Source organism: Lepisma saccharinum, chromosome 5, assembly GCF_977018435.1.
Source record: "Lepisma saccharinum chromosome 5, izLepSacc3.1, whole genome shotgun sequence".
In the NCBI taxonomy this organism is placed as follows: Eukaryota; Metazoa; Arthropoda; class Insecta; order Zygentoma; family Lepismatidae; genus Lepisma; species Lepisma saccharinum.
The window spans coordinates 74625223-74651292 of NC_139233.1; the positions used below are offsets into that span (position 1 = coordinate 74625223).

The 26070-nt window shown below is 34.9% G+C and overlaps 1 protein-coding gene across 4 annotated transcripts in view; it reads left to right on the top strand.

Moving 5' to 3' along the window:
• The window catches only part of LOC145987886 (myosin-VIIa), a 281435-nt gene that overhangs the window by 213486 nt on the left and 41879 nt on the right, over nt 1–26070 (top strand). For all 4 annotated transcript variants that reach the window (XM_083122676.1, XM_083122677.1, XM_083122675.1 and 1 more), the window contains 9 exons: nt 216–413; nt 760–954; nt 2359–2535; nt 3917–4134; nt 7186–7432; nt 8471–8644; nt 11517–11744; nt 15702–15875; nt 16178–16295. In XM_083122676.1, the coding sequence (XP_082978802.1) occupies nt 216–413; nt 760–954; nt 2359–2535; nt 3917–4134; nt 7186–7432; nt 8471–8644; nt 11517–11744; nt 15702–15875; nt 16178–16295 (1729 nt within the window). The remainder of the gene's footprint in view (nt 1–215; nt 414–759; nt 955–2358; nt 2536–3916; nt 4135–7185; nt 7433–8470; nt 8645–11516; nt 11745–15701; nt 15876–16177; nt 16296–26070) is intronic.

Genomic DNA, 26070 nt, shown 5'->3' on the forward strand with positions numbered 1-26070 from the left:
TTGCCAGAATGCACTAAAGAAGATTTTACTAATTACATGCTTTCTAACAAGTGCTTTTAGTTAAAATTGTTGATTATTTCTAAATGAACTTTTGTATCATGATGATGTTTTATTTGTCAGAAGAAAGAAATTACAATGTAGATCAATGTGAATGTATGCAGTTGACGTAATTACTTGTGCAACTACTGACCTCTTTGTCTCTTCTCTTTGTTTAGAAACGAATGAAGGAACTGGAAAGAAAAGAATATGAATTGGAGCTGGAAGAGAAGAAGAAACGTGAGAATATGATCCAGATCATGAGAGAAGCTGAAGAGAACAGGGATAAACCAGTGGATGACAGCGAACTGGTAGACGAGATGTTTCATTTTCTACCAGACTCAAGCAGTGAAGCACCTGGACCAACAGCATCATGGGTAAGAATTCAAAATTGTTCAATAGCATTTCACATTAGGTGTTCTTTGTAAAATGTTACCACAGTAAAAATAGTAGATCAACAATTGTACACACATTTCTGTGTAAGTAAGTTTTATCCTGTTGTTTCGAATCCAACTATAAATTTTCCATTTATCACTTTCACCCACAGAGGAATCTTTCCTAATAGCCATACATATATTGGTTTATACAAAAAATAACCACTCCAAATTTTGTATTGAAATGACAAGATTAAGAATAATTTTCAAAATAAATATCATTCATAATTTTAACCAGTTTTTGGTTTGATTTTTGTTTCTCATTCCTGAATATCTGTATTATTTTCAGGACATACCTGCACCAAAGAATTTGCAATTGGATGATATGGATAGAATCCAGGCCCCACCAGATGATGAAGATTTGTCAGAATTCAAATTCCAGAAGTTTGCTGCCACCTATTTCCAAGGGAACATCAACCACCAGTATTCTCGGAAGCCTTTGAAACATCCTCTCCTACCTCTTCAGACTCAAGGTGATCAGTTGGTAAGTACAAGACTTTATTTGGCAGGAATTTTTTTAAATACTTGGAATTAAGTGTATATTCTGTGGGACATCTTATGAACATCCCAATTTTAATTCCCATATTATTATTAATAATATTAACAACTAGCAATAATAACTAGGTTCACTGGCATCCCCAGGCATGAAATGATTGGCCCTTCCAAAAATTATTGCCAAATTACACTGCTCAGCAACAACATTTTTACAGAAACAAAAGTAGCCATTTTAAAATAGATTTTGGTGTACTGAATAATGAAAATGTCATCCTCTATTGTTTATTGGCATTTGTTTTCATGTAAAGTCAGGAAATGTAACTGAAGGCTTGCCTTACATGTAGATCTTAAGTTTCATAAATGTGACTCTGAAAAATAATAATCGTTATAACACCATTTATAACACCATTAAGCATTGTTTCCATGATATGAAAAACTCAATATGCTGACCAAGGCAGTAATTTATTTTATTATAAAACATAAACTAAACGTAACATTTCAACCTTCTAGGAAGGTCTTCTTCAGGCTCTGCACCAAGTACAAATGTAACAAGATACAAAAACAGGACAATATATACACACAAACATTACTCCCCTCCAGACTATTAGAAAGTTGTTCTGGAACATTCTAGCTGTGGCTTTCCCTTGTCAACTGTACTTTCACCTAAAAAGCTAAACATATAATCCTTGTTCGAAAATGCTCATTAGTGGATACAGTGATATAATAACATAATTTTTTTTCATACACTCTAAAAAAATTTCATACATTCATATTCTGTGCATAATACCATGAAAATCATAAATCTTTTGGTATGTGAATGTAATGTGTTTGATGATAATCGAAAAAAAAAGTGGTATTTTATGTATAGCATAATCATAATTCATACATACAGCTACATTGGAAGTAGTGGCCAACTTTCATGGCAAAGTGGTTAGCAGATCATGCTATTATGTCAGGAGTTCTGGGTCAATCTAAGCCTGGCCATGGGTGTTTTTGTGAGTGTCCCTTTATCAAATTTATCATATTTTCACACATCCTAATCACAATTAGCCAAAAGCTGCAGTAAAATGCCGCTAGATAACAAAATTATCATATTACTCTCTTATTTTAATTGGAAGCTGCATCCCAACCAAAGAAAATCTTCGCTCTACACCCAACCAGGATATAGTTAACCAATGATATATTTCCAAACAGTGTGAATATAAATATCTTTTGTTAAATCTAATGTCAATTGCAATAATCATTTTTTTATATTTAATTTTGATTTTGATAATATTTGATGATGCTTGTAAGTAACATTCAAGTGATATTCATTTGTTACAGCTGTGTTTTACTAATTTACTTTGAAGTTTCTATTGTTACTACACACTATTAATAATACATTTTCTTGCAGGCTGCACAAGCTTTGTGGATCACAATATTAAGGTTTACAGGAGATCTTCCTGAACCTAGATACCATACCATGGATAGGGATAATACTTCTGTTATGTCTAAAGTCACTGCAACTTTAGGAAGAAATTTCATCCGAAGTAAAGAATTTCAAGAAGCACAAATGATGGGCATGGATCCTGTAAGTTATCATTCTCTGCATATGTTTAGATTAGATTAGATACTAGGGATGGTAATTCTTCTTGATCATGTGTACTGTTTGTTACTATCACCACATGTATTTCAGTACCAATAAAGCAAGCATAAGTTTTATGAAGCAATGTTCAGCTTTACTTGTGAAATTGCAGTATGATAAAATGATTTGTTCAAATGTTGATTCAAATCTAATCAGGTATACCAGTCGATGCTTTTTCAAAGTTTCTTCAATGTTTGCAAAACTACTAAAGTTAACATAAAAAGAAGTCTAAAATTACTTACATGAGGTTATAATCTGTACCTAATATTATTTCCTCGTCTTCCCTAGGGGGGAACCAAAAGTGGCTTAGAAATGTTGGAATAATATGGAACTCAATGTTATAACATAAATGTCAATTTTTGTACACATTTCTTCACATTCTTAGACATATTTTAATGTGTTGTAACAGATTTTAAGCTCAAAAATTTGTGTACCAATGTCTAGATTGGTACAATATTGTCATAGGTCTTCTTACATCCCAGTTATTTGTTTGAACCATTCATTATATCTAATTCATTTTTAATAATTTATATCAGCAGCTGGAGCAAATCCAGAAGTAATATTCCTTTTTAGTAATTTGGTGCTTTTAAGTACAATAAATCCTGCTTCATTTTGATATGGAACTATAGCACAGGATAAGGTGTTAGTAGCAAGATAGTGTGTAGTGTATATAAGTTCAAAATTAAGTTTAGTGGGAATATTGTTTGGAACATTATTGTTGAATAACTTACTTTAATAACTTACATGAACCTTGTTTTTTGCCATTCTGTGCCAATTCTCTGAAGGTCAGAAGTTGGCATTGTACTCATTGCTTGAGTATTGGCATGGAATGCCATAAGGTGGCTGAGCCACAATTTTATCATAATTTTTCAATAAAATTTTACTAGGCCTGAGTCTATATCAATGCTGATGTATCAGTATTGGGAAGTATCTGTTGGAATTTAATCACAGAAACTGGCCAGTAGTTTTCAGCATCTGGAAATCTCATGGAATCCACAAAAATTTTTGCAACAACAATGTGGGGAGAAATAGATTTTGTGATTGAACAATTCTCTTGTGTGAAATTATTAATATTTTAAAATTAAATTCTGGTAGATTGCTATGGCAGAGTTCCAATGTAAAAATTACATATATGAAGATTTATAAATATTCTGATCATCTTTGAATTATTTTTCAAGATTGATAGCATTATCAGTGGGAATTGATAGAGAGTACAAGACATTGGTATTGATTCAGTGTGGTATCTGCTCAGCTCTAGTTTTTATATATATTGTATGTGCCACAGGCTACCATTACATGGTCTAATCTCTTGTATTTTTGGCTTTAGGATTCATATTTGAAACAGAAGCCAAGATCGATTCGCCATAAATTAGTGTCTCTCACACTGAAGAGGAAGAACAAGCTCGGTGAAGATGTCCGGCGAAGGTTGCAGGATGACGAATACACAGCAGACAGCTACCAGTCATGGCTGGAGTCCAGGCCAACATCAAATCTTGAGAAACTCCACTTCATAATTGGACACGGGATTTTACGGGCAGAACTCAGGTAAGTTAGGGCTATAATGGAAGTTTAGTACTTGAAACCACTTTTCATTTCCTTCACTATACCTTCTAACTTAGTTTCAACCATGCAAATAATTGCATGACCATATCAAAAAACAGATATGAGTCATTCCATATGAAATCAATACAGCCCACAACCTGACCATCTCAGATTTTCATGAAATTTGGGGAGTTGAAACTATGCATAGAACCTAGTAACTATGAAAATTGTGAGTCTCGTGCATCTTGTAATTGTTAAATTATTCAAGGTCCAAGTTAGCATAAATTGCCCTTTTTGAGAATGCTTAGCTGTACTAAATGTGAAACATTGACAATATTATAATGTGCATATATCGTAAGTGAAAGATAGGCATATAACTTAATGCTGGCTAAAGATATGTTGGAAAAACCTTCGCCGCTTCATTTTTTATGAAATTCTAGCCTGATTTGATATATCACATCACCTCCTTTCCTTTAAAATCTTTGCGTTGAATTCAATATGGCGGTCAACAATATGCCGGACGTGTGCTTGGCACACACAGCTAGGGATCTCCCTGTGCCTAACCTATTTCTTTCATGACCAATTATACCCAGGATAACTCCTTTACATTTTGTAGGGGGTGTTAAGGGGCATTTGACTCGTCATAGTTAATGTAATGAAGCTTTTATCAGTCACATAGTTGCACATATTATTTTGTATCTTCTGATCCCATTGCAGTCCCAGAATGATTTTTTGATATGTTTTAGAGTATGGCATGAGGGACCAAATATATATTTTTTTACGATTTTTGGTGATGACATGTTTTGAGATATTCAAGGTCAAAAGTCAAGGTTAAAATTTTTTTAATTATAATTTTATCCAAAGGTAGGCTTGTTATATATCACTGGAAAGCTTGTTCAATTCCCTGTACAATAAGCTTTATTTGAGCTTCCTAGGTGAAATAGTGGCGGAGTTACAGCACATTTAGTATAGCTAAGTGGGCTCAAAAAGGGCAATTTATGCTAACTTCGACCTTGAATAATTTAACAATTACAAGATGCACGAGACTCAAAATTTTCATAGTGACTAAGTTCCATGCATAGTTTCAACTGCCCAAATTTCATGAAAATCTGAGATGTTCAGGTTGGAAATTGCACATATCTGTGTTGATTTGGCATGGAATGACTCATATGTATTACATGTATTTGTATTATGTGGCCAAGAAATGGCAACCTACCTTCTTGTCTTAGATTTTGCATCCAACAGACGTAACAATACACTACTCTTTTGCACTTCCTTCCTTTTCTTATGTTCACAATTTATAAATTTGCCCCTCACAAGTATAATACTAGACTGTTAGCCTTTACTGTTTAACTATTTCCAGGAAAAAAAAGTTTAAGTAGATATTATTTTCTTCTTGGTAAGTACAATTTCATAAACAAACTTAACGAATATGCTCTTAAGTTTATCACCCCCTCCCCATATAGTGTAAAGAACAATTACTCTTGTTATTCATGATGATATGTGAAAAACACAGTTAAAAATTACATGAAAAATAGTTGTTAGTTTTCTTTAGTTTTGAACCTATTGATTTGAAGGCCCACTGTATTTATTGTCTGAACCATGTTGGATACAAGTTGTAGCACATAGATGCAATGTGCTGCAAGTCGTGTCTGAGACACCCCAGACGATAATGGCAGTGGGCCTTCAAAATTAATAGGTTCAATACTGAAAGAAACAAGCAATACAGTGGTTTTTCATGTACAGTGGAACTTTGATTTTACATTTTTCAGGGGATCAAGCTGGAAAAACTTAAAAGGAGGGAAAACATAATATCAAGGGAAATTTTATAACATTTTTGCTCTGTTGACCATCAAGTTTCAATGTATAATGCTATAGCAGGCAAATGTAAAATCCCCGAGAATGTAAAATCAGGGTGCCACTGTATACTTGTTGCATTCAGTTTCACAGTTTTGATTAATTATACATTATATGGTAGTTTGAAGCAGTTATGTCATAGAAATATGGCTAATTAAAAATATTTGTTTCATATTTTTTTTATACAAGTGGTCTAGATCTTAGTATGGTGAGATACAATAAAACATACCCTTTACATTGTTAAATTTTGGCAAAGTTTGTTGCAAGTCTTCTTATCTTCAGTGGAATCTAATCACTGCAAATGTGCCTCACTGAGAATTGAACTTGGGGTCTATAGTTTATAAGGCTTCAGATTTTGCCACTTCCTTTGCATTGTAGATTTAAATTTAGCTAAGATTCTATTAAAAATACAATTAATTTCTAATGCTGCTTTGGAAGTGTTTGATGTATAAATGTAAGAAATTTTCTAAGCTAATTATGTATTGTCCTTTGATAAAATTAAATATACATAGTCAGTCTACAGTGAAATATAAGCATGGAAAACATTATTGAAACACTCCTGTTGAGATAATGTGACACATACTCCCAACTGCCCAATTATTAAATGTGGCACTTTATGTGACAATGTGGTTCATGAAATATTGAACTTTCTGTATTTTAGTTGCCCATTGACAGGGTGATAATGAAGCAACTTAATTGAACCATATTGTCACATTCATGCAGGTTTCCCAAATGCAATGGAACCTTAATTTTTTAAATGCAGGAATATATAATATCCAGGAACGTAAAATCCAGGTTCCACTGTATTTCATAGATAGTGGGCAAGTGCAGTCAGATTGTAGGCAATTCACGTTGCTGAGTGACATTCTGATTGCTATCTAACCCATGGATCTGATCACAGTTGCTTGTACTTGCACAGTGATTGCTCAGTGATTGGACATTTGCAACCAGATCAAGGAACTTGGTACATATGCATGTAGGACTGACACTACTAACCTCCCGTTAACAAATTTCTTACTTACATGTTGCATAGTGAATGGAGAACTAGGAGTGAAACTGAATCCCCAAACAATTTCGGAGCAACTCACTGTTCAAACTGATTACTTCAGTATCACCAAGGGAATATTGGGCTTTTAGAACATGTAAATTTATATCTATATATATACTTATTAAGACATATTTGTCTATCTTTCTCAGGGATGAGGTATATTGCCAAATCTGCAAGCAGCTGACGAACAACCCTTCTAAGTCATCCCATGCGAGAGGCTGGATCCTCTTGTCCCTGTGTGTCGGCTGTTTTGCTCCTTCAGAGAAATTCTTAAATTATTTGCGAGCGTTCATTCGGGAGGGCCCACCAGGCTATGCTCCATACTGCGAAGAAAGACTGAAAAGGACATTCAACAATGGGACTCGGAATCAACCTCCCAGCTGGCTTGAGCTTCAGGTGGGTTTAATGTAAATAAAAAATAAAAAAAACACAGAGCTAGATATGCATGCATGTATGTCATGTAATCTTGATCCTAAAATGCGGGCGAGTCAATATGACTGTTGATATGCTTACTGATACTTGAAAATTATAACAATTAGAAGAAAAAATTATGCATTTTGCATAATTTCTAGGATATTTGACTTTGTGAAAGTATCATGCTGCATTTTTTGTATCAGTTCAGTCCTACTTAAAATTATTGTGCATTTGAATAACATCAAACTTTTTAGAGTAGCATATGCAATATTCATGAGTCCAAATTAAATGCTGTTCTCTCTGTTGTTCTACCACAGTCATGGAGATATCAAGATTTTCATGTTATTAGTATTGATGTTAGTGTATTTTGTAGCTATGAGCCAAAGAATGATTACATAATTTGTTGAGTTTGTGAAAAAACTAATTACTATTTACAGCCATACTGTTGCCAGTACTTGAAAGAATGTACATATCAACATAAAATTTTTACATCTGAACTATAACATTGCAATGTATCAAAATTTTGCTTTAAAATATTGATAATTTCACATGATTGTTTCATCACAAGAGTCACTTCTCACCATAAAGTTGTTGCAAAAGGATATTTAAACTCCGAGAAAATGTTGCATAAAATTTTTGCAGATCCTGTGAGATTAATCCTGTATCCAGAAACGTATAGGCTGGTATTGGTGATTAAATTCCACCAATACAACTGGTATTGGCTCAGTCCTAATATTAACTTATCAAAAAGTTAGTGAAAATTTGAGGCTCAACTAGGAGTCAAACCTAGTTCTTTGGCATTCCATATTAGTGCTTTACCACCGAGCTACCGAACCAACTTCTGGCATTACTTCAGGCATCTCTGTGCAGGTTATATTGGTTAAGTTCACAGTAAGCTTTTTATTAATCTTCTGTGTGTCAGTAAGATATACTATTAATACTTAATTTGGTTTCAAATATTTATGTTGGAAATTCCATATAATGTTGCAGTTTATAAAACAAATTCTCTCTATTTTACAGGCTACAAAATCTAAAAAGCCAATTATGCTACCAATTACATTCATGGATGGGAACACCAAGACTCTTTTAGCTGATTCTGCCACCACTGCTCGGGAGCTTTGTAACCAGTTATCTGATAAAATTGGTCTAAAAGATCAGTTTGGGTTTTCGCTTTACATTGCTCTTTTTGATAAGGTAAGTGTGAATGTTTGCTATTATATACCAATTGAATGGAATAAAGCTTTGGCATTCTTTAATATATTATGTTATGCAAGTGGCCATAAAGTCTGGAATCAATGGGAGAACTCATGAACATCACATTTTCTTATGGAAAATTAATTTCACAAGTCAACCACCAGTTCCAGCATACTTCCTCAAATGTTTCAACACTGCTTATCATGAAATCATCCAGTTTCATGAACACATTTTAGCAATTTTCCAACTGCATTGTGGCTCCAGATATCTTCTATTGAACTTGGTCACCAATTCCATCTTGTCCACAAAGAAGAGTTATCTTCATGTTCTTCTTTTTCATTAGTGCCAGAGCTTACCTATAATCTGAAAACAATACCACCACTGATTCCAGACTTTAGGCTACTGGCAGACAGAGCCTCAACCACAATTTTTTCTCTGGGGGGTGGGGCAAGTAACAGGATAAACTTACCAATAATAATAATGTTATAATATTAATATATAATAATGATAATAATAACAATAATAATAATGACATTATTATTATTTTTACTAGTGGTAGTAGTAGTAGTATCAAAGACGTGATTATCCTCATAAAAAGAAAGGGGGTAGAAGTTGGTGTTAAAGCATTTGCTTGGAACAAACTATTTGAAATATTTTTTCAACACGTTCAATTTCACATTAGCTAATAATGGAAAACAAGCACACAAACTGTATTTTAGAATGACACAAAATAAAGATAAATACATTCCGAAGATAATTCTTTTTGTAAATAACATGTACAAGATATGTTTTACACATATGCAACATGGAGTTACACAAAATAATTATATACATATGCAACATGCTAACACTAAATTATGCACGAGGCGTATTCGTAAAGTAAGTACCGTTTGCAAATATTTCCACTGTAGCGATGCAGTCGCGACCGTGTGAGTTCTCCCTGATGTCCTTCATCCTTTAGTTAGCCACAGACATGCATGGGAGCAGGTCATGCTTTTTCTTTGTAGTTTTCTGAAGGTTTGAAATGTTCAAGAAAATCAATCGGCCTGCCGACTGTGATCTCCGGTCTGTGATTTGTTTTCTCAATGCAAGAATGGTTGAATTCTTGCCTAGAGGATAGACCTCCAACAAAGATGCCTGCTGTGACACATTAATCTGACTGCATCGTGCAATTCATAACAAAAGATGCGGAATGCTTAGCGAAGGCATTGTGTTACTTCACGACAATGCTCGTCTGCATACGGCCCAACAAACTCAAAATTTCATCACGTCATTTGGCTGGGAACAATTTGTTCATCCGCCAACAGCCCTGACTTGGCACCAAGTGACTACCATCTCTTTCTTCATCTGAAGAAGTTTCTTGCTGGTCAGCATTTTGACGAGGATGACGACGTCGAAGCAGCGGTGCATGGATGGCTTTCTTCACAGGCGGGAACATTCTATGATGATGGGATACAAAAACTAGTGCCACGCTACGACAAATGCTTGAACAATAGTGGAAACTATGTAGAAAAGTAGTTTAAGGTCTGTAAAATGCAATGCAAATAAAAAAAGATACAAAACTATTTTACTTTATTTTTTACACCCTTTCGGTACTTACTTTCCAAATACGCCTCATACGTTTTCAAACTTGATTAAATATATATTATACAATGTAATACAACACATATTATTGAAATACATTCCAGATAACAATTACATTGCAAGCGAAGCGTGGAAGAAAATTTTTGGATCCAGTTTTTGCAACTGGCAAAAACATTGATTTAATAGAGCTCAAATAATTCATGGGGTGTTCATGGCGGAATCCTGCCACCCCCTAGCTGTGGCTCTGAGAAACGCAAGCATTGCGAGCGAAGTCGCGAGCAACAAAATTTTACGAAAAGTATTTTCATTTGCATAAAATTTGAAATCAAGAGGTGCAATTGCTCCTCTGTGCCCTCCTGCAGGTGCCCTTGGCCATCAATGTTTACCCCCCCCCTTTCTATTTGCCCATAACAGGGTGCAAATAATATCATGTGGCGCCAAGGCATTCTTTTTTTCATTTAGATCATTCGGTGCCCATTGCAAACACCCCCTAGCTAGGGCCCTGAACTTGATGAGGCGAGCAATAAAATTTTACAAAATGAATTTTTATTTGCATAAAATTTGAAATCGAGGGGGGTCAATTGCTCCTCTGTGCCCCTGCAGTTGCCCTTGGCCATCAACATTTGGCCCCCCCCCTTACAATTGACTTCCTTCGAAGGTTGAGGGAGGGGCAATGCCCTCCCCCCCTGTGGTTGTGCCACTGCTGGCAGAAAAGGCACATAATGGTAAAAATCAAGAGGCAATTCATATTACAAGGTTGTTTTTCAGGAGATGGTGTAGGTTGTAAAACGTTTACTGTGTTTTTCATAACGACAATTTTTACTGAACTGTACAACCAAAAATTCTGCATTACACTGAAAATAAATCTCATGTTTCATTCAATAACCAAGAATGCAGTTGCAATTTTTTTCTGTAACTGATAAAACATTAAAAATGGCTTCTGTGCATTAACTGATTAATTAATAATTGGCTGATAAATTAAAAATATGGAAAGTGTTAGCTTCCAATGCATTGAGTTCATTTCTAGACATAGAATACAACAGTACTCAGTTATTAACCCAGGGTTTCAATTGTCTTATTAATGCATTTTACTTTGCTCAGGACTTTTGTAAGGGGCTATGACTTTCATTTTGCATACAGTGCTATAGTTTTTTCATGTTCAATGTTTTTAAGGATAATGGACAAAATGGAGTCCACAATGCAATATTTTATAATGCATGTGATTTTTTTTTCAATTTCAAAATTATAGAAGATGATGTACATTGAATATTTGTCCTGTACTCAACAGGTGTCGTCGTTGGGTAGTGGTGGGGATCACGTAATGGATGCCATTTCTCAGTGTGAACAGTATGCAAAGGAACAAGGAGCTCAAGAGAGGAACGCACCTTGGAGGCTGTTCTTCAGGAAAGAAATATTTGCCCCATGGCATGAACCCACAGAGGATCAGGAAGCAACTAACCTTATATACCAGCAGGTTGTTAGGGGTGTTAAATTTGGTGAATATAGGTGTGACAAGGTATGTACTACTTCCTTTTACTTTGTAAGTGGGTGGGAGAGACTTTATTCACAGGCAATCAATTAGTGGCTATATATTAAAAATATATATCTATCGTATAGTATCACCATCCTCCAGTGTCATATTCTCCCATGTTACATTGTATAGCTCTGGTAAACCAACTTTTTTCATATATATAGAAATTGCCAAAAAAAATTGATGTCGGATTTTCTGTTTTTCTTTTACTTGCATGCCTGCGTTGGTGTTTTATTTCTATTATATCTAATTAATATAAAATAAATATGTACAATAAATATGAATTGTTGCAGTACACTAGGTCAGACTTTCAGAATATGCCACTGCCATCTTCATTAGTCAATAATTTGTATGAATATCAAATTAATCTTGTATTTGTCCTATTTATGTTGCTTTTCTGCCTCATTAGGCTAATCACATTGATGAGGATGGATGATGATTGGGTGAAATCGATGAAGGAATCTTGCCCAGGGGAGGGACAGATGGAAGGCTTGTGTTCCTGCAGCCATAAACCTTCGGGTTTAAGAAGGCTAGAGAGTTAGTTAGTTAGATAGTTAAATTATGTAACCTTCTTCATTAACCTGTCTCCTCATCCCTTTTAGGTCCAAATATTTTTCTAAGGATATTATTTTCAAATACTCTTTAATTTCTTCAAATTTCATAGTAATTATAATTTTTAATTAATTGGTAGTTTGTGATTATTTGTATCAATTTTTATACTAGGGATAGGGACAGGTTAATTGGTACTGTATTGGCATCAGCTGATGTAGGCATATCTGTGTATGTTTGCTGGTAAATTATTGATAATTTTACCTATCTGATGTATCTGCAAAATTTTGCTATTTGGTTAATTTATGAATATAAATGAATAGTTTGTATGGTCTGGTTTCATAAAGTAAAAGTCTAAATATGCAGTTTCTTTTTCAAAGCAAGACCCATTTTAGTCACCTGGTTACATACATTTATTAAGAAGATTAATGAAACATTCATGTTCTTAAGGAAAATTTGCAATTTTATATCATATTCGTTATTATCAGTAATATCTGTATTTATCTGTATCACCAAAATTTGATGTGGATCCATTCCTAATTGATACTAAATCAGTTCTTCTGCAACATTAAGTAAATAAATAATCCAGTAAAATATTTATAATTAGCAATGACTAAGTATAAATCAATACTGCTGATATTGGCTCAGCCATACTTTTAACTGTAGATCTACTTCTGATAACATATTAGTTCATAAAATTGACTTAACTCTTTCCCTACCATGTTAAAATTCAATATGTTACCATCGAGATGTACTTAATATGCTGTCATTACCATACCAGGGAAAATATTTTGATGTAAAATCCATTTATCATAATATATAAAAAAAATAGATAGCATGAATTACATCATCTTATATACTGTAACCTGCTGGTTGTGTGCATGAAGAAATAGAATAAATTAATCTCGTGGGAAGCGTGAAAAGGTCCGGGATCAAATTAATGCACGAGCTTGAAGTAAAGCTACAACCAACAGCTACAAATTCGAATTATTGAAGGTTATGGCCAGCCTTTAGGGCTACCCCCTCAGTCTCAAAAGAGAGCCAATGCCTATTATCATGCGAACTCAAATATAACGCGGGGGTTAATTGTTCCCCATTCACCAATCAAGAGAGGACTTGTAGGCAAACATAAATGATCACAAAATATCGTGGAAAATCACAGTGCTGCAATTCATAAAAATTATCACACTAACAAAATAACTACATATAACGATCTACACCCCTTTACTACATGCTTCGACACTAATTCTTTTTTTGTTATCAATGCTAGATTCGTTATTTCAGTGTTTTACTTTATGCAAAGTTTATAAACAAAAGGAGAGGCACAGAATTGTACGAAAGTTTCGAAGAATACTTTTGAGTAACGAATTTATTTATTCCAATCATGAACAAGAAACAGTAAATTTCTCCAATAACAACAATATAAAAAAGGATAGTTTTATGACGTACAATTCTAGTTTTACGTATCCTTTTAGAGCTTCCCTCAAACTACAACATTAACAATTCTTACTGTGGTTCTTTCTTTTGTCACTAGTCATGGCAGTAATACATACATGCATTTACGCAAATTACAAAAATTCTAACGTGTACTAGTACATGCACGAGTTCCAATTGAACTCCTTTAATTGATGCTTCTAAAAAAACTGAGCATATCAAGAAATTCAAACATTGCAATTTATCGATATATTAACCACTTTTACCACATATCATTTCCATTTACCTTTGACAATAAGCAATCTTATAATCCCTATAACTATTTGATGCTCCCAGTATTTACTTGTTTATTAGTGCCAATCTCGCATGAATCTTATTTTTACATTTTTAGGAAATCGCAATTATAAATAGCAAGTAGCCCGCGTACACCTTGGTTTACGCTAACAATTTAGGCAAAAATGCCCCAAGATCATTCCGTTATTATTAACACGCAATCAAAAAAGTAGTTTGATGTTATGGTGAGATAAAGTACTGTAATAACGATTTTGAAACAACTAGTGTTTTCGTCGATTCGTCGTTTAATCCAATTACACTCTTCCTTTAGATTTTCGATTCGGTCAAATTAAACATATTCCAATCTATCACTGTCCACGAACTTTGCATTTTTTGCAATCACAAAGGAGGGAGAAAACAACACTGTACATACCTCCATTAGATTTCACATAGAGTACCAGACAGCAATCCCTCACTACCAGGGACGGTAAGTCACTGGAAATCGTGGCTTCCTTCACGTCTCGTCTTCAGGATATGGGCATCACACATAGGAACATCTCTGTATTCGTATTCCGTCACCAACATGGATACCAATTCATCTTATGGGCGAAAACACCCAAATCAAACTGGGCACCGTTTTCGTACATTCGTCAAACGCAGCTTTCCATGTAACGTGTAGAACTAATCAGAGAAAGATGTGAATACTGCTTCGCGATATAATGTCCAATATTCGTAGAGAGAGAAAACCAATTTACGGTGCGCGCAAAGAGCAAGAAATCAAAAGGAGGTTAAGTCTCGCCAGTGAAGCAACTTGCACACTTAACCATGCGGCGCACGGAAAATTCTCTCTCTCACTCGTGACGCAAAGTCACGTCGTTCTTATCGCGAAGATTACAGGATCGGAACTGGTGTTGCTTTTTTGCTCGAGAAGCGAGCACGGAGCGAGGGGTCGGTGGAGACCTCTAGCATGATAAATTATAATCCAAGGAAAACAAACAAGATGCAAGGCGTACGAATAAAATGAGAAATTGTGACGTTTTTCCACGCGAAAATACAATGCGTAGAAAAAAAAAACGTCACAATACTTACAGTTGTTCAAGTAAAAATTTGTACACATCCAGGTATGATCTTATTGATAGTGATGGTGGGGGGGGGGGGAAGTAAGGGAATGAACTGTAGCACTGGAAGAATAAACTTTACTTTCCCTAGAATGTTTGAGGTTTAGTGCTTAGTGAGAGTTCGATATTTTCAGAAGCATTCATCCGCACAAAGTCCAGCTCCACATATTTTTTCTTCTTTCCTTCCCTTTTTGGATTCTGAAGTCTCTTGCCTGATGTACTAGGCTGTTCACTGTCTGCCATGTTTGAAGAAACTAGAAACTATTCCCAAACAAGTACTTTAGTTTTTTTCACTTCCATATAATCACAAAGAAGGTAGGATCAGTTCCACGACTTGCATGTTTCAACAGTAACTGCCTGCGGAAAAAGAGAGAGAAAATAAATTAAACATGATAACGCGACCGTGGTAGAGTATAGTCCAGTGTGAACGCATCAACGTGACTGTGGTATACGGCAATCAAGAGACAAGGACATGTATGCATGACTGTGGTAGGGAAAGGGTTAAAAGAAACTTTGTTCTAACTGTCCAAAAAAATTGTGTAATTACATTTCTTCTATTTGTTTGCAGGAAGAAGATCTTGCCATGATTGCAGCACAACAGTATTATATTGAGTATGGCAATGACATGAACACAGACAGATTATTTAACCTTCTTCCAAATTACATACCTGACTATTGCTTAACTAGTGGAGACAAAGCTGTGGATAGATGGGGCCAGTTGGTAATACAGGCATACAAAAAGGTAAGCAGCATTACGCTCTCAAATTTTCATAGCTCTTCTGTATGCATTATACTCATCGTAACAGCATGTTTTACCTTAATTGCAACAGCATAACATTTATTATTATTATTATTTATGTTAATTCACTTAAACACAAGATATGAATGTTTATGTTTCACATTTAACTTTTTATGAGTTGCTTATAATTCATTTGTGTTCTTGAATTTTACTCACTTTGTTTATCACATTTGTTGCTTTGACACAAGTTTTGCTGTTATATAAAGCTTTGCTTAATATTTTTGTACTTTGTGTTTTCTGTGCAGAGTTATTATCTGAAAGAAAAGGTTCCTCCTTTGAGGGTAAAAGAAGACATTGTTAGTTATGCAAAGTTCAAATGGCCACTGTTGTTCTCGAGATTCTATGAAGCCTTTAGAAATTCGGGTGAGTACTTCATATAATTCAACCTAATCACATTTTGTCTCTTGACTAAAATATTGCATTATTTTACAAAAGACAGATAAACTATAAAAGCTCAAATGTGTGTGTAATAACTGCACTTCAACATTGTAGTCTTAACAATTCAATGCTTTCACCTTGTGAAAAAAAAATATTGAAATTAATAAGTGTATATAAACTTGCTGTTTTATCTATTATTTCTTTTACACAGTGGTTGAACTTCATCAAACAGTTCTCATCATGATTATTACATGATATAAGTTTTTTCATAGGTTATAATGTTAAGAGCTTCAAGATTGGCTAAACGTAGAGGTTCTTAGGGAGATTTCAGATCAAAGTTGCAAATGACCCACATAGGCGTAGTTAGGTAGGGGCTAGGGGGGCTAAGCCCTACCAAAGCCTGACATTAGCCCCCTCCCAAATGCATGTGGCATATGCACAAAATAATTAAGAAAAGAGAAACTGCACAAAAAATTAGAAAATTCATCATGAAACTTTCTTGTGGTGTGCCAGTCACACTTAAAAACTAACTAACTAACTAACTCTGTAGCCTTCTTAAACCCGAAGGTTCATGGCTGCAGCAACACAGGCCTTCCATCTTTCCCTATCTTGAGCAAGTTCTATATACTCTTTTCCATCCCTACCGATTTCCCTTAGGTCCATCTCAACATTGTCCCTCCATCTTCGTCTTGGCCTTCCTACAGGTCTCTTGCCATCTGGTTTCCCAACAAGAATCCTGTAAACTCCTCTTTCCTCTCCCATTCGTGCCACATGGCCTGCCCACCTAAGTCTTCTTGATTTAATTATTCTAATAATATCTGGACATGAATACAAATTATGTAGTTCTAAATTATGTAACCTTCTCCACTCACCTGTCTCCTCATCCCTTTTAGGTCCAAATATTTTCCTAAGGATCTTATTTTCAAATACTCTCAATTTATGTTCCTCTTTTAATGTAAGGGACCAAGTTTCACATCCATATAATACTACAGGCAAAATTACTGTTTTGTATATTTTAACTTTTAGTTTCTTAGATATTAAACGAGAAGACAAAAGTTTATGAACAGAGAAGTAACATGCATTTCCTGAATTAAGCCTACTTTTTATTTCCTCTTTAATATAATTTTCATTTGTTAATATTACTCCTAACTATTTGAATTTGAAAACTGGTTCAAACGAGTTGTTATCAATAATTAGATTTTGATTATTACCTAACACTTGGTTTCGGCCTGTAAGCATATATTTAGTTTTCTCTTTGTTAACTTCCAAACCCATCTCTTTAGCAGTTTTGAAAAATATTTTAGCATTATTCTTAATCGTATTTATATCATCCCCCAGTAAGTCTACATCATCTGCATATGCTAACAACTGAGTCACACCATTTAATTTTAGTCCTTCTTTAGTTTCTTTTACCTTCCTTACAGCATATTCTAAGGCAAAATTAAAGAGCAATGGAGATAATGCATCTCCTTGTTTTAACCCATCATGAATTATAAATTTGTCAGACATATTATTACCCACACGAATTTTACTTTCTGTTTCACTGGTGCATATTTTTATCATACTAACAAGCTTCTTAGGTATTCCAAACTCTACTAATATATTATATAATTTATCTCTTTTGACCGAATCATATGCTTTTTTGAAATCAATGAATAGCTGATGGACATTTTGATTATATTCCCACTTTTTTTCAAGTGTCTGTCTGATGTGAAAAATCTGATCTGTAGTTGATCTGTTACGTTTAAATCCACATTGATAATCATCTATAATTTCATTAGCATATGGGGTTAGTCTTGTTAAAATAATGTTAGACAATATTTTGTATGTTGTTGAGAGTAGAGAAATTCCACGGTAATTATTGCAGTTCATTTTATCACCTTTTTTAAACACAGGAACAATTATGGATTCTTTCCACTGTTGAGGGATTTCTTCTTTATTCCATATTAAACAAATTAATTTATGAATTTGACATATTAATGAATTTCCACCATTTTTAATTAACTCAGCTGGTATTAAATCAATGCCAGGTGCTTTGTTATTCTTAAGCCTTTTAATAGCATCTTTAACTTCAGTCAAGTTAGGTTCTGGAACTAAAGGTTCTGCTGTGTGTACTTCATTTACTTCTGATTTATCTCCTACATGGACATTTAAAAGATCATTAAAGTAGTTCTTCCATCTATTTAGAATATCGCTTGGGTCAGCTAGAAAATCACCGTCTTTATCTTTTATCAAGTTTACTTTAGGTTGCCACCCCTTTCTAAATTCATTTACACCTTTATATAAATCTCTGATATTTTTATTTTTGCTGTTTGTTTCAATTTCATTAATTTTGCTTTTCAAGTAATCTCTTTTTTTACTTCTAAACGTGCGGTTAACTTCTCGGTTTATTCTATTATAATTGCTTAGATTTGTATCATCCGAGTTATTTAACCACCTAAGTCTAGCCTGATTTCTTATTTCTATTAGATTATGACATTCATTATCAAACCATGGCTTACTTTTTCTTGGTTTATGGTATCCTATAGTTTCTTTAGCTGCTGATTCTATTGCATTACGTATGTGCTCCCAATTCTTATTTACGTCTGTTTCATTTATATTTTCATCATCATTTAAATCCTGCAAAACCTCAAATCTATTTGACAGTTTAATTTGGTAATCTTTCTTAATTCTTTCATCAGCAAACTTTCCTGTATCAAATTTTATAACTTTTAGATTTTGTTGCTTATGATTTATCACTGAGAGTCTTTCTCTTAATTTAGCAATTACTAAATAATGGTCACTGGCACAGTCAGCACCTCTATGTGTACGAACGTCAATTATACTAGTATGCCTTCTCTTATCAATGAGAATATGATCTATCTGATTATGAGTTTTACCATCTGGAGAAGACCAGGTATATTTATGGATATCTTTATGTTTAAAAGTGGTACTTTTCACAATTAAATTCTTTGAGGTTGCAAAAGTAATCAATCTTATGCCATTATCATTACATAATTCATGAAGACTTTCTTTACCAATCGTGGGTTTAAATGTATCTTCTTTGCCAATCTGTGCATTACAGTCACCTAACAGAATTTTCATATCATACTGAGAAAATTTATCAAAGACCTGTTCTAACTGTATAAAAATCATCTTTAGTATTATCATCTTTATCTTCCGTTGGTGCATGTATGTTTATTAAAATAATTTTACACCACCTACCCTGTAAAACTGCATATGATATCCTATCATTAATAAATTCTACTGTTTTAAGAGCAGAGATAATTCTATTATTTATGAAAAAGCCTGTTCCAAAATTATGATTTTCAGTTCCACGAGTGGCATCTTGTCGCCGTTTCGACATTGCAAATCTCTCATTTCCACGAGTGGCGCCATGCCAGTCACACTTAAGGAAAGAATTTCAAATTGTGTTTTAATGCAGGCAATATACAACCGAAGATATATGCAGGATGCGATTTATTCTCTAAAGGTGAAGTCATTGTGCATTTTATGGACAAATGTATGGACAAGATTTCAAAGAACATATATCACAGTTATTTCTATTGATATTTCACCTTCGAGCGCATGGTAAATAATAATGTTGCTTTGTTGTTGCTTTCAAACAATATAATAGCGGCTTGGCATACAGTGTTAACATAAGTGGAGTCTATTAACAGTGACTTCCTGAGTTTTTCTTTACATCAAAAATAGCCATCATTGTTGAGACATGGCCTTGTAATCAAGGGGTCTCTGGTTAACCTGGTGGAGGCACATTGCACAGCGGTTCGGATTCCATTTTAAACTGTAAGTCCATTCCTGGTTAGCTTCTATGTGCATAAATTGGACTTAAAAATAAAAATAACAATTCATTGTAGATTCTTGAATAGAATTACAGTTCTGATGGGGAAAAGGCATCAGAACAAAAAAGTTAAGTTAGTTCCTGTGGATCTGTGCATTGCGTACGGGTCATTTAAATATGTACACTTGAATGTCATGTGAATGTGTTGCGATCATGTAGAAGCAACTCAATTACTCGCAATCACTTTATTAAAATGATAGTTAGAGTTCATTAGTGGAATCGTTCCTTTCCAAGTCATTTGTGACCGTTGCACCACATCACGAATAGGTATGCAGATGCGCGGGAATTTTCTATTATGCAAGGGCGATGCACTTGAAAGTTGTATTCAACTCTAGTGATGGGCGAATCTTCTATGGATGCTCGGAAAGGTTGCAGTGGACACGCTTCCCCTGGAAGATGAGGGTCCACCTAAAGAGTATATATTCCACACATAATTTCATTTCAGTCACAGTAATTTATGTTAATTACGTATTATAAGGGCCTTGAAAGAACATGATAATTTCAGAATGAAGCAGTGTTTTTTTGAGGGGGCATCACTATTAGGGGGGGGGGTGAAATATGCCTTCTTTGCTCCCCTCCCGTAAAAAATCCTGTGGACGTCCATGCTTCTAATGATGCTGCTCAAGGAATATCGGGTACATCTTACAGTTTCAGGATATATTTATTCTTCTTGGAGGTAAGAAGAAGCTTATTTGTTGTTTCCAGTAACCCACGGGAAGATTATCATGGAAGGATACATGCTTGTGCTGGTTATACAGGGTGTCCACGCTAGAGGGATCGAGAAATAAGTGATAATTTCTAGTGAACAGAATGTATTGGTAACATAAATTTTTACTTTTACTTGATACAAAACTCACAGAGTTTCAGATGATGTTCAATGCAACTCGATATGTGCACCTTTGGTGGCTCTGCACACATCTAAATGGTATTCATCTTCCCGCCAAGTGTTCTCTAGCATTTGGGGAGTCACAAGTGCTACTGCATTTGTGATGCGGCCCCTCAGTTCCTGCAAATTTCTTGGTCTGTCTCCTTGATAAACAACGTCCTTAACATATCCCCAGAAAAAAAATCCAAAGGGGTCAAATCGGGTGACCTGGGTGGCCAGGCAAGGGGTCCTTCTCTTCCGATCCACATATTGGGGAAACGTTCATCCAAGAAGTCACGCACCTGTCGATGATAATGGGCCGGTGCTCCATCTTGCTGGAAAATCGATCCTGGGGGAAATTGGTCTATGGCGAAGTTCTGCAACATGTCCAGATACACATGTCCTGTGACTGTAGCCTCTAAGAAGAAGAATGGTCCAATGACAGAGTTCCTCGTCAATCCACACCAGACATTCACTTTAGGCGTGTCTCTCTCATGTTCTTGAATAACATGGGGAATTTCTGAACCCCATATCCGGCAGTTGTGCCTATTGATTTTGCCGCATAAATGAAAGGTTGCTTCATCCGAGAAAACAATCTTGTCCAGATACGAGTTGTCATTTTCAATTCGCAGAAGCATTTCAGCTGCAAAATGTGCCCTAAGCGGACGATCATTTGGCTTTATGTGGTGATGAAGCTCGATCTTGTAAGCAGTCAAATGGAGTCGCTTGTGTAAGACCTTGTGAATAGTCGATCTAGGAATTTGAAGTTCGGAACTAGCTCTTCAGATAGACTTCCTTGGACTCCTTGCAAATGCCGTTCTCACATGTTCGATTGTTGCCTCATTCACAGACACTTTCGCATGTTTGCCGGTTTGCGGTAGTGAAAGAACCTGTTTCTCAGAGTGTTCTGTCCCTTTGGAGAATCGCTTTATGACTAGGTGGATCCACATTCCACGTACGACGAACACAGCGTTGAACCCGAGTAACATATTTCTCTTCTGCTAGCCATAACACGCACTGAACTTTCTGTTGCGGTGTCCACATGTTTTCCACTGCGCGATCGACTACTGAATGGCGCCTGGCTTCCTTTCGAGACAAAAGCTATTGACGCGCATGCACGACCGTGTAGCTGTCTGAAAACAGCGTTGCACAATCTCGGAGAGTTTCCCTTTCCTGTCATATGAAAAATACAGCAATATCCTTATCTGGTTTTAAATGGCGAGCATTTATTTCTTGATCCCTCTAGCGTGGACACGTTGTATAACAGCAAGAAATCTTAATCATCTTTTGGAGATTTGAAATTATTAAAATATCATTCTTTGACATTTTGCTCATACTGTTTGTGAAATTAAGTCACACACATGTCACATGTAAAATTAAGTCTCACATGACAATATGATCATTCCTTTTGATTAAAGAGTTTTTTAATAGTAAAAGTCAGGCGTCGAGCAAACAGACTAGACTATAAAATTTAAAATAGAAAATTAAAGTATGCATATGAAAATGATCTTATAAAATCAGCTTTAAATGTCATATTTAGTGTCCTTTTGAAGTCACCTGGTCAGGGTTATATAAAAGTTGTTCGGTTGAGAATCCTCATTTAAAAAAATCTTTGCGATTAGCCAAAAGTGGCAGAAGAGCGAAGTAAAATAAAACAAATCAATCAATCAAAAGTCTAGTTTTAGAGGATAATTTAATAATATATAACGTAAATTGCAACTATATACTATATCCTTCACTCCATTGATTAGTATGTCCTTTTTTTATATTTTGTTTAAGTCTGAACTTCTCTTCAGATGCTTATGATAATACTTTTAGTAAAAGATCAAATTTATCCTTAAGCGTACATAGACACCAAGAATAGCGCATCTGTAGTGAATAATTCAATAAGTTACGAGGTTCTCAATTTTTTAATAGTCTGGAATTCTTTGTTTTCATAACTCATTTGTTCAGAATACATTTTCTTAAGATCCAAAAGCATAGGCGAAACTTGCCAGGGGCAAGTGGGTGGGGGAATAAATCCCACCCTGGGTAGATGTTCATTTTCAGTTGCACAAAATGTTGAACATTGCACAGTGTATGCCAGTGCATTCGGCTACAGCTGAACGGTCTCTGTCTGCAGTGAAATGTCTGAAAATATGGCTAAGATCAACCACGAGGCGAGACACTATTCAACATAGAAAGGGAAATTGTAGTAGACTGCAAAGAATTCTTCAGGGATTTACACAAAAGAGCAAAAAGGTCACGTACACAAGACGATTATTTAATTTCTGTAATTTCTTAGTTTTTTCACGGAACTCAGTTTTCCTCGCAAGTGCTTCTCAGTGCTTTGACTTGCAGCATTATAATTTGTTCATTACTAAGAGCACAGGATTAGCCATAAATATTATAACATTATAAATAAAATTATACTTTCTTTATCCAAAAGAAGAAATGTGGTCTTTAATAAATTTACAACCATCTATAAATGTGTGTTTATTCCTTTCATAAAAGCAACACTCAACATTAACACAATTCCATTTGTTTTTGATAAGATTATCTGGGAATCACCTGTTTTCCAAGGAGGATGGCCATGATTTTCGTAATGGATAAAAGCATGCATAATGTTAGCCCCAGTTAGCCCCTCCAAGTGGACAGACGAAACTACGCCTATGGTGACCCTTATCATTTGGAAACTAACCTTCAGAAATGAAGGTATATGGTTTGCACCAGTGACATGACACACTACTTGTGTTTTTTGTCCTTTTTGTGTCACTCAGACTGAACCATTTTTCCTGAAAGAACACATGGTGTTGCCTTAGTCTGTTGGTTGTGTATTTGCAGTGAATGCATATTTACTGACTTGAGGCAAAAGTACCTATACTGCTGTGTGCATTTTGCGGTTGTATCACTTCAGCGTGAAACCCCCCTGCTGCATGTCATTTGTTGTTTATCACTTAACTCAGAAAGCTCCTGAACAGTTCAACCAAGATAAGAAGAAACTCTCAAACTAAAGTGGATAATCATCTGTTTTCTCCTTTGTGTCTGAGTCTCCCCATATTGCCATATGTAAAGTTTTCTTCCCTTGCTTCATTTTCAAAGACTTCAACAATGTTCAACATTATATCTACTTTCGCTGAGTATGGTTTTCTCCTTAATGATGATACAAGCACTGGGCACTGAATAAAGGTGGTGGTGATGTGTTGAAGAATGCTGCACATTTTGGCAATACAATGGCAGAATTACGTGGTAAACAGTTCATCAAATTACCTACTCTCCCTCTGCTCTGTGCGGTTGAAAATTCAATGACAGTTCCACATAGTTTTCTCATCTTGGTTAAGCTGTACACCCTACTTTTCGTGTTCTTGCCAAGAAATTTACAAGTAAGAAAGTAGCACATCTGTTCTTGAAATCGAGGGAAAGTAACCAAGTTTTTCCTGCAAGAAACAGTGAATTTATAATGATTAAAATATGAATATGTATCATGTTACAATCAAATTTAACCTTTAGGGGATGGGAGCCTCACTCATGTGTAGACCAATGTGAATGATTGATTGATTTGGTGTTTTAAGTCCACTTTATGCCCAGTAAGGCTAATCGGGACTGTACCTACAGTTTAAAGTGGGATCTGAACCACTATGCGCCTCCACCGGGTATTGAACCCAGGACCCCTTGATTACAAGGCTATGACGCAAACCAATGTGAATGAAAAATGTAGTATGTAGCAGTGGTACATTCCTACAACCATGAAAAATTTTGTTGAAAATAGGCTGATACTTCTTGGGGAAATAATAACAATGTATAAAAGTGGCAGTGTTGCCAACTTACCAAAAAAAATCTATAAAATTGCTTCTAGCGTCAACCCTATGGAAGCTTAGATGAACCAAATTTGCTGGGAAGCACAAAAGTCCACTCTTTGAGGTCATGTAATGCCTGTCCCCCCCCCCCCCCATTTTGAAAAAGAAATGAAATTATGCAACATTTTTGCAAGTCATAATATGCTGGAAATTTTTAACATTGTGAATTTCCCCTTAGACCCCTAATTGTTGCACATTGTTAAAGTGTTCTTTTGTTCTCATTATTACATGTAAAAGTGAAATATATCAGCAAAAAGCTGTGGTTGAAGAGTTATATTACATTTTTATAATATCTATCCCATAATACCCAGAGGGAAAACTGATATTTTCAATTTGCACTTGTTAATAATAGTAACAATGAATACAATCTGGAACCCCGATTTTACATTTTCCCACATTATACATTCAATCTTGATGGTCTCAACGTAGCAAAATGTTATAAAATTTTCTTTGATTTTACATTTTGTCGCATTTTAAGTTGTTTTTTTTTTAGCTTGGTCCTCTGAAAAACATAAAATCGAGGCTCCACTGTATTTTGTTTTGTAATTCGAGTATGTCGCACACAAAAAAACAACAACTGAATTATCTGCAGTTTTCAAGGTATGATGAGTTAACCACCTCAATGTGGCAGCAAGTTTGATTTAAACCAGCTGTCCGGAATGCCATAAATTGGGTGGTTTCATTTGAAACTGGTTATCCGCTAAAGGTTAAGTTCTTGAATCGATATTGTAACTGAGAAAGTTCATTCTAATAAAAAAGAAGAAAAGGATAATCTAGACATTACATGTGCTTATTTCAAAAACTATAGAATAATCCTAGTTTGCTCACCTTATGACAACTGTTTGAGTTGAGTTGTTCTTGTTTTTAAGTCCACTTTATGCAATCGTGACTAGGCCTACAGTTTTAAAGTGGGATCCGAACCACCATGTGCCTCCACTGGACAACTGTTTGATTTAGTTGGCATATTGTGTAATAGAAATAATATATATGTGGCAAATACATAAATGAAAAGTAGCAAGTCTTTATGTACATTTAATTATTATAGAAGTCTAATCCAATACCAAAGTAAATAAATTTACTTTATTATTTTTGATGATCACTTTAGTTTTACTTTATTTCAAAAATGTTTTTTGAAGGATTGCATTATTTTCATTTCTGCTAAACTAATGTTAATTTATTAGTCTAGTACTTTGGTTCAGTACCGTCATTGACAGTAGT